Below are 18,714 nucleotides of genomic sequence, written 5' to 3'. Positions count from 1 at the left end.
CCGGGGCACAAACCCGTATCCCCTGCATCGGCAGGCGGACTCTCAACCACTGTGCCACCAGGGAAGCCCCCAGTATAAGGCATTTTAATAACACTTTAGTAGTAAGAGCTGTCACTGATACAGCAATTCATGCGTACACTTGACATAAGTTCTTTCCAATATGCATAACAACCCAAGGTACTAGTATAGTCCCCATTTTATAGATGGGGCAACTGAGGCACAGAAAGTAATTTGCATGCACTTATGCTACAACCAGCAAGTGGAAGAGGCAGGATTTGACGCTGGAGGTCAAGCTCTGGGGTTCACTGTCTTAACCCTGAAGCTGTCTTTCACCAGTCAGGCTGTAATTTCTCAACAGCACTGGTTCTACCAAAGATACCCTATTTCCACACCTGCGCTAAGGCAGTAACATGAGGGCCTTCTCTACCAATAGATCTGAGACCCAGTATAGCCATATAACCATAGAATCCTGCCTGGTTCCCTAAGATGTGAAAGGAAAGGGTTTTATCATCCAGACAGGTGACTTGCATCCTGGCTGCAAGGAGAGTCAACCTGGGTGCTTTGAAGAACACCATATTTGATCCCCATTCCAGATGAATTAGGTCAGAATCTGAGGTGGAGCCCAAATTGGTAATTTGAGAAAGTCTCCATGTGATTATAATATGTAGCCAACATCAAAAATCACTGGTTTAGACCAGAGAATCTCAAGCTTTTACTGTGCATAGGAATCACCTGGGGATCTTGTTGAACTGTAGTTTGATTCAGTAGGTTTGGGGTGAGTGTGAGATTCTGCATTTATGGCAAGCTTCCAGGTGATGCCAATTATTACAAAACTACACTCTGAATGATAAATAAGGATTTACACCAGTGGTTCTCAAGTGGAGTCCACTGACCCCTCGGGAACTCCAAGCCTCTTTCAGGAGGTCCATGAGGCCAAAACTATTTTCATAATAATACTAACTGTTATTTATCTTTTCATTTATGTTGACATTTGCACTGATGGTACAAAAGCAATGATGGGTAAAACTGGTGGCACCTTAGCATGCATCAAGACAACAGCACCAAACTGTACTAGCTCTCACTGTATTCTTCACCACCACAATACTTGCATTTTAAAAAAGTCAAATTCACTTAAGAACATTCTTGATAATGTGGTAAAAATTACTATTTTTATTAAAGTTTGACCCTTGAGTGTGCCTTTTTAATATTCTGTGTGACAGAATGGGAAGCATACATAAAGCACTTCTGCTATATACCTAAGTTCAATGTTGTCTTAAACTTGTCTGACTGAGACACAAGCTAAACTAGACTTTTCCCAAAGAATACCATTTTTACTTTCAAGCCTGAGTAACCATCATTTGTCAGTTTTACAAATTAAGGTTACTCAGGTTTGTGTATTAGGTAGACATTTTATCAAATATGAACAAAGTGGGCCCATCACTCAAACGAAGACAATTTATATCATTTAATGCCAATTTAAAAATTCATGTTTTGGGGGTTGGGGAGGGAAGGACTGGGAGTCTGGGATTAGCAGATGCAAACTATTATATACAGGATGGGTAAACAAGGTCCTACTGAATAGCACAGGGAACTATATTCCCTATCCTTTGATAAACCATAATGGAAAAGAATATGAAAAAGAATATATATATATATATAAAAATGAGTCACTTTGCTCTACAGCAGAAATTAAACACAATATTGTAAATTAAAAAAAAATCATGTTTTTAAGCAAAAATCAGAAGTTTGGAAAACCTGAATTTATCATCATGAGCTTAAAAGTGTCCCAACACTTAAAGATGCTTTTGACAAGATCCAGCTCTCTTATTAAGCCAGATTTTGCAAAAATGGAAAATGATGCCATTCTTCTCACTTTTTTGTTTTTTGGAAAATATGGTTACTTTCCGTAAAAATACATTACTAGCATACCTTGTTTTATTGCACTATGCTTTATTACAGATACTGTGTGTTTTTAGAAATTGAAGGTTTGTGGCAACCCTGCATCAAGCAAGTCTATTGATGCTACATTTGCTCACTTTGTGTCTCTGTCTCACATTTTGCTAATTCTTGCAAAATTTCAAACTTTTTCATGATTATTATATTTGTTATGGTGATGTCATCAGTGATCTTTGATGTTACTATAATTGTCTTTTGTTTTGTATTTTTAAATTAAGGTATGTACATTGTTTTTTTTAGACATAACGCTATTAACACACTTAATACGCTGCAGTATAGGTTAAACATAACTTTTATATACACTGGGAAACCAAAAAAAAAAAATCATATGATTCACTTTATTGCGGTGGTCTGGAACCAAAGCTGTCTGAGGTATGCCTGTATTTATGTTAATATGTAATTGTTCTATTACTGTTAATTTAAATGAACTAAAAATACATATTTTAAAAATTTCTCAGCTTTACTTTTTTTTTTTTTTTTTTTGCGGTATGCGGGCCTCTCACTGCTGTGGCCTCACAGGCTCCGGACGCGCAGGCTCAGCAGCCATGGCTCACGGGCCCAGCCGCTCCGCGGCATGTGGGATCTTCGCGGACCGGGGCACGAACCCGTGTCCCCTGCATCGGCAGGCGGACTCTCAACCACTGCGCCACCAGAAAAGCCCCTCAGCTTTAATTTCTAATACAGTAAACTTTGATATAACCCACATAAACAAAGGTCTTTTGGGTCCTTAATAATTTTTAAAAGTGTAAAGGGATCCTGAGACCAAAATTTTGAGAACCGCTGGTTTAAAACTCACTCACTTTACAGATGGAGAGTCTGAGGGACAGGGCCATACCCAGGGTCACATGGGAGGCTGGTGACTAAGCTCTAGGTATCCTACTTCTCAAGCTCATTTCACTTAGTTCCCAGCATGTCCCGGATGGGAAGAGATTGCACTATTACCTGATGTAGCTGGATAGCATACGGACCTTGGAAGTCTTTGTCTTTATTAACTGTAAAAGAAAAAAAAAAAAAATCACTGCTTCAGGGGATCAGCCCCAGCTCTGCAGCTGCTCATTCAACTGGCTGTTTAGGAGACAGATTCCTCCGGGTCCCCAGGCCCTGTTAGTGGCTTACAAATGAACCTAGGGCATCTTATGTGGGGCAAGAACCTCAGTTAATTGATCTTTGCTAATTTTTAATTGGAACTGTGCTCTCATTCTTTCCCTATCAAGGCCGCATCCCCCTATCCTCACTCACCAGCAGGATTTCAGTGGCTTCTTCTATTTCTCCATTCCAATAGTATCTGGAGAAGAGAATAACAACAAAAAAAATTATCATGCTTACAAGATGAGTTCAGTGAAATAAGCCTGGCCCAATTAGGTGACTTACTAAGGGGGAAACTTTAAAATCTTTCCAAGCCCATATAAAAAAGCCTAGAGTTGGCCAAGGCCCTACAGGTCATCTAGTCTAAACATTCTAATGCACGCTTCTAGCACCTGCCTTAACTTTCCTGGAGGTGAGGGGCTCACCATCTCCTGAAAGGTTTTCACATGAGATGGTTTTTCTTATGGTGTGCCAACATTTGCCACCCAATTGTTTTCCCCAACTTCCACATGAAGAACCACCTCAGGACAGCCCTACAGAAACTCCTATATGTTCTCTCCTCTAAACTGGCCATCTCCAGCTTTTTCAATGCTCATCCCATACTCTTGGCTTCCAGGCACCTCCCCATCCTTTGGACTGGTGCTATCTGTATCACTGACTCTCAAAGCTGAGTGCCCACCAATGGGTAAATGAAAAAGCACAGGAAGATTCAGGGAAGAAGTAAGCCTTATAAAATATGGAAACAGGTCCAAAAGTTAAAAACAAAGTCAGTGACAATGTTTAGAAAAGAGTACGAGAACAGCATCAAGGGAAGGGAAAGAAATTTGGCCTGAGAATGTCTATGCTAACCCAGGGCAAATCTAAGATGACTTAGGCCACTGGCCTCATCTCACAGAGCTGTGGTAAAAGGATGAATTACAAGGAAGGATGAACACATGAGGGGAAACAGTAGGCTAAAATTCTGTTCTAGCTCCAAAGCAGTAGCTCCCAGGCTGGCTTTATGTGAATCACTTACATAACCTCTTAAAAATTCAGATTCAAGGCCCATCCTCAGGGAGACTGATTGAGTAGATCCAGGAGGGAGCTCAGGAATCCAAAGCATAGCCTGATTTGGGAACCATAGCTACAGGTGATGTGAGCCACTGAGGGAATGGCACTGCTGGGCAGGGGAAAGCTTTCATTATATAGCACTTTTCTGTGCTGACCTTTAGAGTAGACGTTATTTCTCTCCCTCCCTCCCTCCCTCCCTCCCTCTTGCTCATCAGGGGAGGAAGGAGATGAGAAACAGGCTGATCAGAGAGATTAAGGCACAAGACAAATCCTGCACAGCCAGTACTGGGATACTGACATATTTTGATGAGGGAAATGGTGCAGACCAGGCTTAAGTAAAGGAGCTGATGAAATGAAAGGCAGACAATACACAGAAACAGCCTGTCGCATATGCTAAACTCTCAAAGTTTTCCAGAGAATCCAAAAGTAATGGAAATTATAATCTTTGATATCCCTAGTTGGCTTACTCAGGGATGGAATGCCCAGTTCGACTTCTTTGCTAAAAGCAAGCTAATTGATTTAAACAAAGAATGTGCACACAAGATTTGCTGTGCCTAAACTGTAGATTTTTTTCTCCCTTCTCTAAACACAGCCTGTTTTTGCTTTTGTTGAATGACATAAACCCACTGGTTGATTTCCTCTGAATAGAAATTGACAGTGAACTATTGATTAATTAAGTGTCTTTGAGTTGTTCTTTGACAATTCCCCATTAGTTCAGTGCTCTTTCCACCAGGCAGGACCTGACCTAGCACTCCCACACCCTTCCACTGGCCACAGCAAAACTCACAGTGAGTATGCCTTAGGCAGGATGTTCACAGAGGCAGTCAGCTTCTTATCCAGTATAGCCCTAAAGCAAAGAGAGAGTGACCGTTACTGGGGCAAGTGTCCAGCAGTTCCTGGGAACTACTCAGGAAACCTAATTCTAAATAGATAACCATTTAGAGTGCCCCTCCCAACTCAAACCAACATGTTTCGTAACTACTGTGCACAGAACCTCTGAAGACAGAGTTGTTTATAAGTCCTTCCCTGGGTGGGGAGAGAAGTAGGGAAGCAGCTATGGGAAGGCAGTTTTAAAGGACAGGCCTAGTCTGCTTGGGGAATGGGAATTTATTAGCAATGGACGGAGAACAAAAAGACCTGGATTCCAATCCAGCCCTGCAGTAGGATGGCTGTGTGACCTTATGCAAGCTCTTTCTTTCATTACAGAAATAAGTATTTGAGCACCTATCCAAGACAGGCACGACCCCCTCACTCAGCCTGACTCCTGCTGTACAATCAGAGGACTGGTTCAGTCGGTGGTTTCCAACTCTTTTCACCACCAAAAACTCCTTTTATTATGTCACCTTCTCCTTTTCTCTCTTGGATATGTACTAGGCTGACAGGGTTTCTGGTCTGTAGATATCATGTGACCACATGGAACTGATATAACTCCAAGGGAAAGCAAAAAAAGGCATCCTATCCTATGTCTGTCTTTGGCAAATACAGGCTCTTTTCACTTTTTATTTTTGTGAAGGTTCCTACCACAATCCTAACAGCACAATTATCATCACCTTTGCAGACCTCTAAAAACTTTCTTTGACAGACCACAGGTTGGAATTCCTGCTCTGATAGTCTGATTCCTGTGCAGAGCCCTGGTGAACACAATAAAAAGTGCCTGAACTAGTACAAGTGTCATAGAAACAAAAGCACCACCAAGTCATCGATGCAAAGAAGTGTCCCCAAGTATCAAACCTCAAGCCCTCGGAATCAGGCAGGCCCTGACAACCCCCTCTCAGGTCTCAGTCAGCCGAGGGGGCCTGGTCTCAGTTCTCTGAGGTGTGTGGCCCCTGCCAGATAACCCTAATCTGAGCCCTGCTTACTGATCTCTCCTTCTCTTGACTGCTGCCAAGAGAACTGACCTACTTTCTCTTCCCCTGAGTTCCAGGCTGAACAGTGCTCTATTTAAGGCTCCACTTTAATGTGGTATTACCACCACCCTCATTCCCTTGGAAAGTTCCAGGTGCTAAATAAATCTGACTGTAAGGAGAGGCACACGGCACAAATTTGTTTAAGCAACGTCTGCAAGTCTCACTCACTCAATCAAATGATCTGCTGAGAAATTACACTTCACTGGTTCTGAAGGTGGCACGCAAACAGAGGGAGTGAGTTAAACCTCTAGAAAAAAATAATCCATTGCCTCACGGGCCTCCAATCTCTTTGGTAGTGTCAACTCCTGAGTAATCACAGCAACCTGTCCTTGGGTAAAAGACTGTAAAGTTATGGAGGGCTGTGTTATTCAAAAAGCTCCTGTGGCCAAACAAACAAATAAAAAACAAACACACACACTAAAGCCCAGCAGTGAGTCACAGACGGAAAGCTCAAGCCCTCATGCTCATGTGAGTAAAGCAGAAGACAGAGCTTCTGGGGTCTCTAGAAACTGCAAAGTTCACAGACTAGAGGCTCACAGACCAGATACATGGTTTGGCTCTCACGGCATTTAAAAAAATCTTGATTTTGCTACCAATATTTACTATCAGGGTATTTCACATTAAAAAAAATACACATTACCTAGCTTCTCACCAAAAAATGAATCTTATAACATTTTGGACCTGTAGTCCTACAAGGTCAGATTTAGCTAGAGCTGAGCAGGGGCTACTCCCTCTAGGCATGACATATGCTTCTCGGGTCAGTTTCCACTGTTCTCCCTCTCAACACCTGGGACGAGTAAGGGTTGCTAACTACAGTCATTCTTCAGCGCGACACCCCAGCCCACTTCACTCATTTAAGTTGCCTGCTTGTGATATCTTTGTCTGTGACCCTGGCCTAATCCAATTCCCTCTCCCTACGTATGAAATCAAAGCCCAGAGAAGGAAGACTTGTCTAAGGTCATATGTGGTGTTCGCAGCAAAAAGGAAACTAGAATCCAGGTCTCCTGGTTCAACATTCAGGTTTTCACCCTAGCCCCAATAAGAGATTTTTCCAGTTTAGAATGTATCTGTCAATGAAGAGCTCTAAGAACATGGCCAGGAACCAGAATGGAACTGAACCAGAACTGAGAGGCAGCAGACTGAACGCTAAAGAGCATTAAAGAAGAAAGAGCACTAAACTGGAGCTGAAAGACCTGGTCCCAGCACTAGTTCCGCAGGCAGAGCTGGGGTTCCTGCCGGCTAACACTTGTGGGGCCCTCCCCACCATGTACCCACTTACTCTCCTTCTACAAATCCTGGAAGCGAACCTATTTGCCTCTCTTCTACCCAAATCATTAACGAAAAATACTGAACAGAACAGCTGAGGGGAGAGCTCCACTGCCACATCACTCAGGACTCCAATTGAGACTTCCAGCTCAGCTGGTGGGCTGCACACACACTGCAACCTCCCTTTTACACCCCACACCAGAAACAACAAAACATTTCTTCACCGTGCCAGAGCACAGTAAGAACGCTTTATGCACTAGCAACTAGGAGGAGGCCCTAAAGAAAAAAGGCAGCCCTGAGACATGCATGGGAGCATGTAGGGGGACTTCCTAACTTAAGAGCCTTTGAATCTTTTAAACATTGGCAGTGATCTGGTTTTCTTGGCCTCCAGCAACCTGGAGAATTTTGAAGAATATAAAATTATAATTTTTTCACTAACATAGCCATAGTTTGAATCATATAAGTTGACCATCCTAAAAATTCTTCTTGAGGTGATAAATTATTCTTAGAAACTGATTTTAACTGTTGAATCCTAGATTGTAAAAGTATTTCAAGAACCTTCTTAGTAAGTTTTGCCTACATCTGCTATGTAAATATGTATGCCTATTATTTTATTTCCTTTATTCCTTATTACATTTATACTGTTCCTTTGTAAATAAATGTGCCTTTTTGAACTTGGGGCAGGAGGTGGGGGAGAGAAAATGAAAGCAACAGTTTGAAATCTAGATGTAATGGGAACCAGAGCAGGCAAGAACTTGGAGGCAACCATCAAGGTAAATAGTTGGAATGCCACAGCAGGAGCAGGTAGACCCCCTAAATCTCCCATGGCCCAGGCAACAGTAATGGGATGTTTGATACAGGCAGAGCAGTGAGCATGGGAATTTTGGACAAAAGGCAAAACACTGTCCTAGTGGCCGGCGACAGCCAAGGACAAAAGGGAGAGTGCATGCCCAGAAGACCAGTTACTTGGGTACCCCAGCCAGTAGAATGTCCACATGCCCCACACGCACACTGCAGAGTACCACCTAAGGTCAATTCCTCCATTTGTTTCTACACTTCCCCATAAGCATAGCTAAGAAGATGAGAGAGGCTACAATTAAGAATTACAAAGTATTTGAGGAAAGTCAACACCATGAGAGACTAAAATTCAACAACAAAAAAGAATTTACATGAGAAGGATAATTGAAACCAAGATTTAAAAATAAGTACAATTATGTATACTTGAAAATTGCTAAGAGAGTAGATCTTAAAGAGTTCTTATCACACAAAAAAGTAACTGAGATGATGGATGTTTAACTAACCTTATTGTCGTAATCATTTTGTAATATATACACATATAAAATCATCATGTTGTATACCTTAAACTTACACAATGTTATATGTCAATTATATCTCAATAAAGCTGGAAGAAAATTAAGCATAAAATAAGTATAATTACTATCCACAGAAAGATAAAGCAAGATTATTGCATTTATAAAACAAGATCAGACAGTTACAAAACAAGAGCAGTTGGTTATTAAAAACAATCTGAAATCTTGAAAAGGAAACCTATAAAATTCAGTCTAAAGAAAACTATAAAAGTTCAGTCACAGAAAACAAATTCAACATCTATAAGGAGTTCCAGGAAAAAGTGATGCAGATAGAGAGAGTAGAGAGGCTATATTTAACAAAGTAATACTTGAACATTAAGACAAAGAGAAATTCCTAAAAACTAGGAGAAAAACCAGAGAGAAAAAGCATTACCTATGAAGCAATGAGACCCCATTCCTGACCTCTCATGAGCAACCTTGGATGCAAAGACAATAGAGACCCCTCTCCAAGCTGATACTGATCCATTTACCTCAACTGGCCTCTCAACTACTGTATTTAGAATCCAGGCCTTAGAATCCTTCTCCTCCTGATACCCAACACCTCACAGATGTCAGCTGAAGTTGTTCCCTCACAGGACCCAGAGTGGCTAATCCAGGGGTCCAGAGAGTTCAGCACAGATCCTGGGTATACCAGAAGCACAGGAGGGATTTCAATTCCTAGCTGCTAAATACAATACTAGGTCATATTTCTGGAGTAATCACATGTTCTTTTAGACAAGAGCTATTCTCCAAAAGTAATGTAAATAAGGAAAAAATAGACATTCTGGTTAGGGGCAGGAAAGATGGAATCAAATGCAAAGTTAACCTGTGACCATTAGTTTGGAGGCTATGTGCCCCCAAAGACCGAATTCAACACATAAAACACTATAACTTAAGCTATCATCAAACCTCAAGAATGCTGAGTTGTAGAGCAAGAAGAAAGGGAGCCAGGAGCCAAATCCAGTACCCCTCAGCCCCACTAACCCGCTTCAAAGCTGCAGCTATAAAGGAGTGAAGGGCAGGGGAGCTTCCCTAGCAGTCCAGTGGTTAGGACTCGGCGCTTTTACTGCCGTGGCCCTGGGTTCTATCCCTGTTCAGGGAACTAAGATACCGCAAGCCTCAAGGCGCAGCCAAAAAAAGAAAAATAAATTTAAAAAGAAGAGAAGTGAAGGGTGGAAATTCAGATACAACAAACATTTTTTGAGCATCTACTACATCTGAGTTACTGGAATAAGGACTGTACATATATCATATAATCCTCTCAACAACCCTGTGAGGTAGGTGGCATTATCCTATTCTATAATTCAGAAAACTAATGCTTAGAGAAGGGAAGCAACTTGCCCGAGGTCACACAGCAAGTGGCAGAGCCAAGATTCAAATTGTTCTGATTACAAGTCCAGTGCTCTTTCCACCACAGCACAGCTGCTTTTAGAAATCTGCCATATACTTGGAATTGGTCTCCTCCTCCTCTTGCCATGGTGGGCACCTCTGGGACTGAGCAAAGACTATCTCCAAAAAGACAGCTGGGTCAGGAATTAGGACTCTTAAATTCTCAACTTGCAGAGTTCCACTGTTCTCTTATCTTAACACCTTGCGCAAGCCAGCTATCTCTCTGGGTCTCATATCACTTTTACGCCCCCATGCACCACTCAGCATTTTCAGGCCCAGCAGCAGGATCCATCCAAGTGTCATTCAGCCATGCTTCTCATATCACCCCAAGCAGACAGCTGTGTAGTTCATCACTGGACAGATGGGGTTGTCAAAAGCAAGAGAAGTACCCCAAAGTGGCCCCTCTGGAGCATCCTGGTAGCTCCCAAGCCTCCTGGGGCAGCACCTAAGCCCCTTCACCATACCTGGCAATATCTCTGGCAATCTGCTCGTTGGGACAGTTGACAAAAACGATGGAGTAAGTGCCGGAGACATAGCTGCCAGTGACAACTGAAAGGAGCTGCTGGCTAAGGGTCCTGAGCATGGGGTATGTCAGGAAAGAAGCAGTCAGGATCTACACAGTGGGAAAAGAGAAGCACAGATCAGCAGTGACATGGCCAACTCACTATTTGCCAGCTCAAGCAGACTGGAACCAAAGCTGAGCACCATATTTTCATCCCTATTTCCCATCCACAAAATAATTCCTGGGATCTGTATTGAGTTTTAGTGCTTAAAGTTTTCATGTCTAGATTATTTGCCTCTGCATTTTACAAATGGTAAAAAAAAAAAAAAGGAAAAAAAACAGAGGCTCAAAAATCAAGAAACTTGCTCAAAATCACACAGCTTTGGGAATTCCCAGGCGGTCCAGTGGTTAGGACTGAGCACTTTCACTGCCGGGTTCAATCCCTGGTAGGGGAACTAAGATCCCACAAGCCATGCAGTGTGGCCAAAAAAAAAAAAAAAAATCACACAGCTTTTAACTGAAGCCAAGATTAGGAGTCGAGTCTGGATAACTTGAAATCCGTTCCTACTGCACAAAACTGCTACTGGAGGTAATGCCAATTGGCATACACTGAACTGCTATCATCCTATGGAGATTATTATGAATGACAAGTTCTTACACCTGCCGATGTTTTAGGGAGTTAATTTCACCTTCGTTCAATTGTGTATGTGCCAGGTGCTACAGGGAGTCTAGTGGAAAAGGAAGGCTAATTCTAAAGCAATGTGACCTGTACTACTGTGACAGACAACTGGAGGGTCCAGGAGGAAGGCTCTACCTGTTGGAGACAGGAAAAGGCTTTGAAAAGAAGGTACTATCTAAGTTGGAACTGAAATAATAAGCAGAATTACAAAAGAGGGAGATATGATAATATGTACAAACTCAAGAGGTATGTAGGGACAGATAAGCTATCTAGTCTGCATGGGTCTTAGTCTGTGGATAAGAGATTGGGAGGAGAATGAGACTGGCTAGAACTATAAGGGGTCAGGCTAAGGAATGTAGGGTTCATACTCAAGTGATAAGGTGCTTTTGCAGGTTTTAAAGCAGAAGAGTAATAATATGATCAAGCTGAAGGAGGATGGGGAGTGACCAGAAGGCAGTCCATTCAAAAGGCCATTACAATGTTCCAGGAAAAAGACATTAAGATCTTGAGCTAAGAAAACGGCAGTGACACCGTGAGAGGAAAAGACAGGCAAGATATACTTTTTCTTGCTTTTTTAATGACAAACTTTTAAAATAAGAGGAAATGAAAAGAACTGGAGGACATCTTCTATTCCAGGGTTCTTTGCTGGGGGAATACAAAGGAGTCATTAATAGGGATAGAGGCAACTTGCAAGGAGCCCCACTGTGACTCAGGCAAGACTGAACAAGAGTGTGCTTCTGCCTCCCAGCCCCGGGCTCACATCTCGCTCAAATAAACCTCTGTCCTCCCACTCCTACGTTATTGCCCGGCCCTGCCTGGCTCCTACTTCTTGGCAGGGCCTGAGTAGCGTTTTTATGTCTTTAGCTTCAGTCTGACTAGAAGCCTGTCTGGGGTGGGTTTCTCATTCCCTCCCACTACCTCCACCAACACCTCCAATCCAACACACTAGGCCTCTGAACTAAACCAGTGACCACACAAGAAAAAAAGAACCAGGCTTTTCAATGAAGCTTTTGGTGACAACTCAATTAGATTATATTGGAAAAAAATAAAGGCACTGAAGAGCAGGATTTAAATCCTAGCGCCAGTACTGCTGCCTGTGGTCTTCAACAAGTTACTTCCTTTGCCTTCTATAAATGTTATCTAGAAACTGGAGATTATGACATCTGTGCTGCCTGCCTCAGAGCTGCCATGGGTTCAAACAAGATAGGAAAAACAATATATAATCACTAATCCAATAAAGGAAGGGACTGTGGTTTACTCATCACTGTGTCCCCAGGACAGTTCACGGCACACAGCAGGTTCTCAAGAAATAACTTGTAGACTGGTGAATTAGTACACCAGCAAGATGTTGATATTGAGACAAAATAGCCTTCTGAAGTAAGTAGGGCTTTTGGGTCACCCACAGCGCTTTTGGCAGAGAATCGGACAAACTAAAAAACTGTAAGGGGTCAACTACATGACTCTAAGGTGGCTTCCTGTACAGACTCTGAACAAAAGGAGTAATGGTCTGTCCCGCAACCAAAAAAACCATTCCTAAGGAAGATCTAGGGCATTTCGGCCAGCAGTTATCAGTGTAACACTGAGCTAACAGGATTAACTATAAACTCACCTAAAATGTATTGAAACTCTTGTATGAACTCATAGTCCAAAAATACTAAGAGGTACTTTGGGCCCTCAGGTATTATCTAAGATAACCCTTCATTTAACAGATAATGTTACTGAGGCAGAACATACAGAAATTCTGTGACAGAAGCAAGACTTAAATCCAAGACTCCTGCCTCCTTTTCTGGGCTCTCTGAACTGCAAGGAGCACGACTAGGAATTCATACAGTGGGCTTATTTCAGCTTCACTTAATCCAGTGCCTCGCAACTTGGGGCAATTTTTCCCCCCAGGGGACATCTGGCAACATCTAGGGACAATTTTGATTGTCATGATTGGGGAGGAGATGCCACTGGCATCTAGTGGGTAGAGGTCAGGACTGCTGCTAAACATCCTTCTATTGTACCATCAATCACACTGAAATACAGACAGTTGTTTACATACGTCTCCCCCATTGGACATGAGCTCTTTGGCCTCATACATTTCTGTATCCCCAGCACTTTATAACCCACTGACAAGGAGTATGGGCTTGAGAAATGTTTGTGGACCATATCAACAAAGAATCAGAAGCATGTAAAGGTCGGTTTAGAACCACAAGTGGACTACAGTGTATTAGAAAGTGATATTATATGAATGCAAAATACACACATCACCGTATTCCCTAATAGAAACATTATAACGGGAAAAGATTTACTGTAAGTTTATAGCATTTTCATATTTATGTCTTTACTATATACCTTTTCTAATTTTACATTCGTTTAAAATATTTTATGTACCCTTTCAATTATTTCATTCTTTTTTCGTCCTGCAGTATTTGCCTAGCCTTTAAGAGATTATGGTTGACTTTACTATCTGTGTGAAGGCAGAAGGGGCCTCAGAAACCACCCAGTGGTTCTAAATTTGTAATCCATCTAGTTTTAAGGAATCTGTGAATACTCTGAAATTGACATTGTGTTTATACACTTTCCTTGGGTGCAAATCCAGACTTGCACTCACACACATAGACACACACACAAAAAAAATCAAGAAATGTCCCCAAAATGTTGAGCCACTGATTTGTGCCAGTTAATTAAGGGCCAGAGAGGGGAAGAAATCACCAAAAAGTGAGCAGCAGAGCTGGGCTAGACCCCTAGGCTTGTGGCCCTCCCACACAGCTCTCCCTTCCACCACCCCCGCACCCCACCCCACTCAGCCCCCGCCCACTGCGACCACCAGCACCACTGTAGGGACTCTGTAGCCACTGCCAACCTTAACATTTTAACATACTTCAGAGACGAGAAAACAAAGCCCCCAGAAAAATGAGATGGTAACTCCACTGGAAAGAGGGAAAGAACCTATCATGTGACCCTTACATGATAACTCACCAGCAGACACCCCTCACCACCCCAAGGACCCTGGCAGTGAAACACAGCCCAGTCACTCCTCCTCACAAGGCAGGGCATAAAGAGGTGCTGGTAATCTTCACATTCACACCACAATCTCCAAGACACAGGGTGATGCCTCCAAGGATTCTACCGCCCACCCACTACCTGCCCGCCCCCAGCTCAAAACCCCAGGAAGAGTAAAAGAGAAATGCACGTTCTTCCCTCGGTCCCCAGGTTGGAGGTTTAGAGGTGAGAGGGTTCATAGCATTGTAGTGTGGAACACTCACCAAAAGGCATAAAAGGACAGAGGGCCGCGGGTGGCCTGGCCAAGGGCACCGTAAGCCCAGCCTGTCCATGGCGTCGCTGGTAATTTAGCAGCACAGCCTATTGGAACTGTGGCCTGAGGCCGAGTTGCTGGCTGACGGGCGGGCACGAAGGGCCTGAACTGCCTCTCCCCTTACCACCTGCTGCCTGCCCCACTGCCCAGCCAGGTCCCAGCCAGGCTGGCCGGAAGGAGATAGTGGAGGGGGCGGGGAAAGAGGGAGTAATTTTTCACTGGGCAACTCTCCTTCTGGAAACATACAACCCAAGCACCATATGCAAACCTCCAACCCCTGCAAAAGTAAAAATACTAATTTTCCCTTCCCATTCTAACATACACATACAAAAAAACCCATAAAATCCCCAGAGATGTACAGATTAAAAGACCTAAGTTTCTTAGATATATAAAATCGTCAGCCCAAACACAAATACACATACACAAAACTCTTCCACTTTGCAGGGGTCCCCAACGCCCGGGATCTAATGCCTGATGATCTGAGGTGGAGCTGATGTAATAATAATAGAAATAAAGTGCACGATAAATGGAATGCGCTTTAATCATCCCGAAACCATTACCCCCCCACCCCCGCCCCAGTCCCTGGAAAAACTGTCTTCCACGAAAACGGTCCCTGGTGCCAAAAAAGTTGGGGACCGCTGTAGAGGACCATCCCACCAAATAAACCCAAATAAATGAAGCACACACGTGGCTGCCTTCCCTTCCCTGTCCCCCACACATCACTCTCTCCTCCTAGGACCTCCCTTCTAATCCTCTCTGGCTTAGAGCACACACTCTGGCTCCTCATTGCTCTCCCCGGTGAACTCATTTGTCTTTCCAGGCCAGCTGCTCTGTGCAGTCTTTCCCAAGGTTAATCCCCACAGTCCTCTCTTTCCCCTAAGGCACTTTGTCCACACTTCCGTTGCAGCATTTAACATCAACTATTAAACAAATCTTTAAAAGCAGCAAGCTAAGGACTGACTGTTGCCCTTTGGGAATGCAGAGTCCACTGTTGTCAGGGTTTCCAATTTTTTAATCCAGCTTTTTAATGTGAAATATCTTAATTTTTAAATGACAACACTTCAGGGGAAGAAATTGAATACACAAGGCCATAAGTAAATTTTAAGCCAAGGAAACTATTCTATAGTTTGACTGTGGTAGTGGTTACACAAACAGTAAAAAAATTCAACAAACTATACACTTAAATTGGTGAATTGTGTTGTATGTAAATAGTACCTTAAACAAAGGAGGGGGGAATGCGGAAAACCAATTCAAAATTGTTTTAAACTGGGCAGACGAAACAAAACACACCTGTTAGCTAAATTGGCCTCCAGGCTGCCAGTTCACAGCCTCTGTGTTTATTTTAATTACCTGTTTACCTGTCTGTCTCATTCCTTGGGACTATAAATTCTTAAAGGCCTGATACACTTCCTGGCAAAGTGTCTAACAAAGTCAGCTGTAGCCTTAGTCCTATCATTTACATCAATAGCTATGTGGCCTCAGGCAAATAACTTAACCTCTCTGAGCTTTTGGGGGGTTTTTTGGTAAAGGAAGGGCTAATACCTCCTTCATAGGTTTAAAGTGAGGATTAACAGAGAAGATTAATATAAGAGTGCTTTATAAAATGTAAGACCATGTCAGCGTTTCATGAGCAAGTAGTCTCATGTCAACTACCAAACAAGGTTAACTCAGAAAATCTCCATTTGTGATTGAAAAACTTAGCGTGTGTGAAAAAAACAGGGTTAGAGAAAATGAGGCTGAGTGATCCTAAAAAAAAAACGCTTTATATTCAAAGTCCACTAAAATAAATCAAGGCTATGATCTTTTAAACCTATTACATTAATAAGAAAGGCCACTGTTAATGACCATTTTACCTTAGATCCTGAGATGATGTCCCAGAGTTTAGCACAGGATCCCACAGAGATTATGCTCAATAAATGTTTGTTGATTTGGTGATTATAAGGATGGTCGTGATGAAGGCGATGCTGGGGCAGCAGGGGAAGGATGGCAAGAGATGAACTGTTATTTGGAAGAAACCGCTTCTGGATTCTCTTGTTACTTCAACTCAGGCACTTCTACTCTCTTCAGATTCAATTCCAAGGTTAGATTCCAAAAGTCCAATTCTGCATTTATGGCCTTGGCAGATTCTTCAGATCTAGTAAGAGCCTCCGTGCCACTGCCTGAGATTATAAGCTCTTCTTCTGGAGGCTTCTTACCCTCTTTCTCTCCTCCTCCTTACTGGATTCAGATATGGATGCAGAATCCTCTTCAGAGTCAGATTCTGTACCCATCTCTTTCACCCACACTACTTCCTCTTTATTGTTTGTGTCTTCCTTCTCTTTCTTCATCTCCTTTGCTTTATTTTGAAGGTTCTTTTGGGCCTCTTTACAGGTATACAACACTTTACTGAAATCTTTAAAGGCCAAACTTCAATCCAGTAAAGATCAATTGCAGCTTCAATGAGGTCTGACACGTGGTGTAAGACAGAATTGTTTCCTTAAGTTCAACTTTATCTCTGGTTCCAGAGATTTGCCTTCTTCCTCATCTACAGATATAGACTCTCTGTTATTGCCAAAGCTTGAAACTTAAGTAGCTTATTAATTTCACTTTCATCAATATCGATGAATTTAAAGCCCATCCATTTTCAGACTCTATGATTTTTTTCAACTTCTTCATTAGCTCTAGGGAAACATGCATAATCATTCACAACATCATCCCAAAGGTTCCACCAAGCTTTATTGAGAGGCTGGTTTTTATATCATCCATCACCTCTTTTATTGCTACCAAAGCATCATTAAAGTTGTACTGTTGCCATGTTTCTTTCAAAGTGAGGCAAGGGTTTTTTTCAAGAAGTCGGCAAAGTAGTCCAACATATGCTTGGTGTATTACCTCCTGAATGCTTCAATTATACCCTGATCCAAGGGCTTAAGATAGCTACTGCCCTCCAGATGAAGAAACACAATATCATCATTGGGATGAGCAAAGAATGGAGTCTGGGTGACTGAGACCTCTGTCCGAAAACAGTAACACTCTAAAGGCAAGATTTTTTTCTGTTAAATAACTCCAGGTTCAATGAATAAAACAATTACGAAGCCAATCCAAAATGGGGGCAGCTGTTAATGATACTGTTAGTGATCGCCGGAAAATAGGAAGGCGTTTTATATTTTTTTCCATAAAACAGGTGCTGCTTCATAAAGCAGCCATGGTTTTGTCACCTGCGGCACTGGCACAAAAATTGAAAGAAATCTGGTCCTTAGCTTCCTCTAAGCTTTCCAGAATTTTGTCTTTTCCCCCAAAAGTACGCGAAGGCAAGCACTTCCAAAACAGGCTCATCTGCTTGGCGGTGAAGACCTGTTGAGGTACAAAGCCACTAACTCTGATCAGTTTCTGGAGTTGCTTGGAATACGTGGGTGCCGACTGGGTATTTAACGGTTCTTCCTCCCCTATCAACCTCAAATTCAGCAGCCTATAGCGATTTCTAAACTTCTCCAACCATCCCTTGCTCGCATGAAACTTCTCTGGGTTGCCCTTGCCAGTGGTTTCCACCAGTTGCATGTAAACCCGTTTGGCCTGGCTGCAGATGGCCTTCAGCGTCACAGGCTGCCCCCTCCTCCTTTGGTCTAATCCTAGACCCCAAAAATTAATTCGTCTCCATCTTCTCGATGTTTACGTCCTGAGGAATGCACAGCACCTAGGAGCAGACGGGCGAAACACTCTCCATGCTGGTCCTGACCGCCTCCTCGTTTTGCTTAAGGGTGCGCAAACCCTTCTTCCAGTTTCTCGAGAACTTTCATCTCGTCTTCCAGACACATGACCCTCCGCCTCCTCTTAATACGTGTCTGGCCCGGGAGCAGGATGCCCACCGCCTCCACCCCGGGCGGCCTAAGCCCCTGCCCATGCCGCAGCGGCGTCCACCAGAGCCGCTGCTGAGCCTGGTTTTAGAGCCAGGGGGCCGCCCCCAAGGCCGTTCAACCTTTGGCTGGTCCTCATTCTCACCACACCGCTTGCCAGGCATTTACCCAGCCTTCGCTCTCAGTGAGACAGAAGCAAACCAACCGGAGAGTCGGACGGCAGGACCAACTGAGCACCGTCCAACACAACGCCACGACGCTACCGCCTAACCACCAGCGACTCTAGTCAGCCCCGCTCTCGCGAGGCTTGGCAGCCCCCGAGCGCGCGCTGCCCGGCAACTCCGCAACTCTATTGGTGCAGCCCGGGCCGTTTTGGCCCAGCCAAAACTCGGGGAAGGG

General features: G+C 43.2%; 1 protein-coding gene across 2 annotated transcripts in view; it reads right to left on the bottom strand.

Moving 5' to 3' along the window:
• Positions 1-18,600, bottom strand: part of LOC307189226 (protein CutA homolog) — a 19,843-nt gene extending 1,243 nt beyond the window's left edge. Inside the window, exons 1-5 of one of the 2 annotated variants that reach the window (XM_079927107.1) lie at positions 16,339-18,600; positions 10,468-10,616; positions 4,880-4,939; positions 3,196-3,241; positions 2,899-2,948 (exon numbers count right to left, since the gene is read on the bottom strand). In XM_079927107.1, the coding sequence (XP_079783233.1) occupies positions 2,899-2,948; positions 3,196-3,241; positions 4,880-4,939; positions 10,468-10,586 (275 nt within the window). In that variant the 5' untranslated portion in view covers positions 10,587-10,616; positions 16,339-18,600. Of the gene's footprint in view, positions 1-2,898; positions 2,949-3,195; positions 3,242-4,879; positions 4,940-10,467; positions 10,617-14,435; positions 14,961-16,338 lie in introns of those variants that run through there. The other variant, XM_079927108.1, reaches the window with a different exon arrangement.
• Between the last annotated feature and the right edge of the window lie 114 nt (positions 18,601-18,714).

Source organism: Stenella coeruleoalba (genome assembly GCF_951394435.1).
Source record: "Stenella coeruleoalba genome assembly, chromosome: 7".
NCBI classification, from domain to species: domain Eukaryota; kingdom Metazoa; phylum Chordata; class Mammalia; order Artiodactyla; family Delphinidae; genus Stenella; species Stenella coeruleoalba.
The sequence above is the reverse complement of the archived record's forward strand: the minus strand, read 5'-3'. Positions and strand labels throughout refer to the sequence as shown.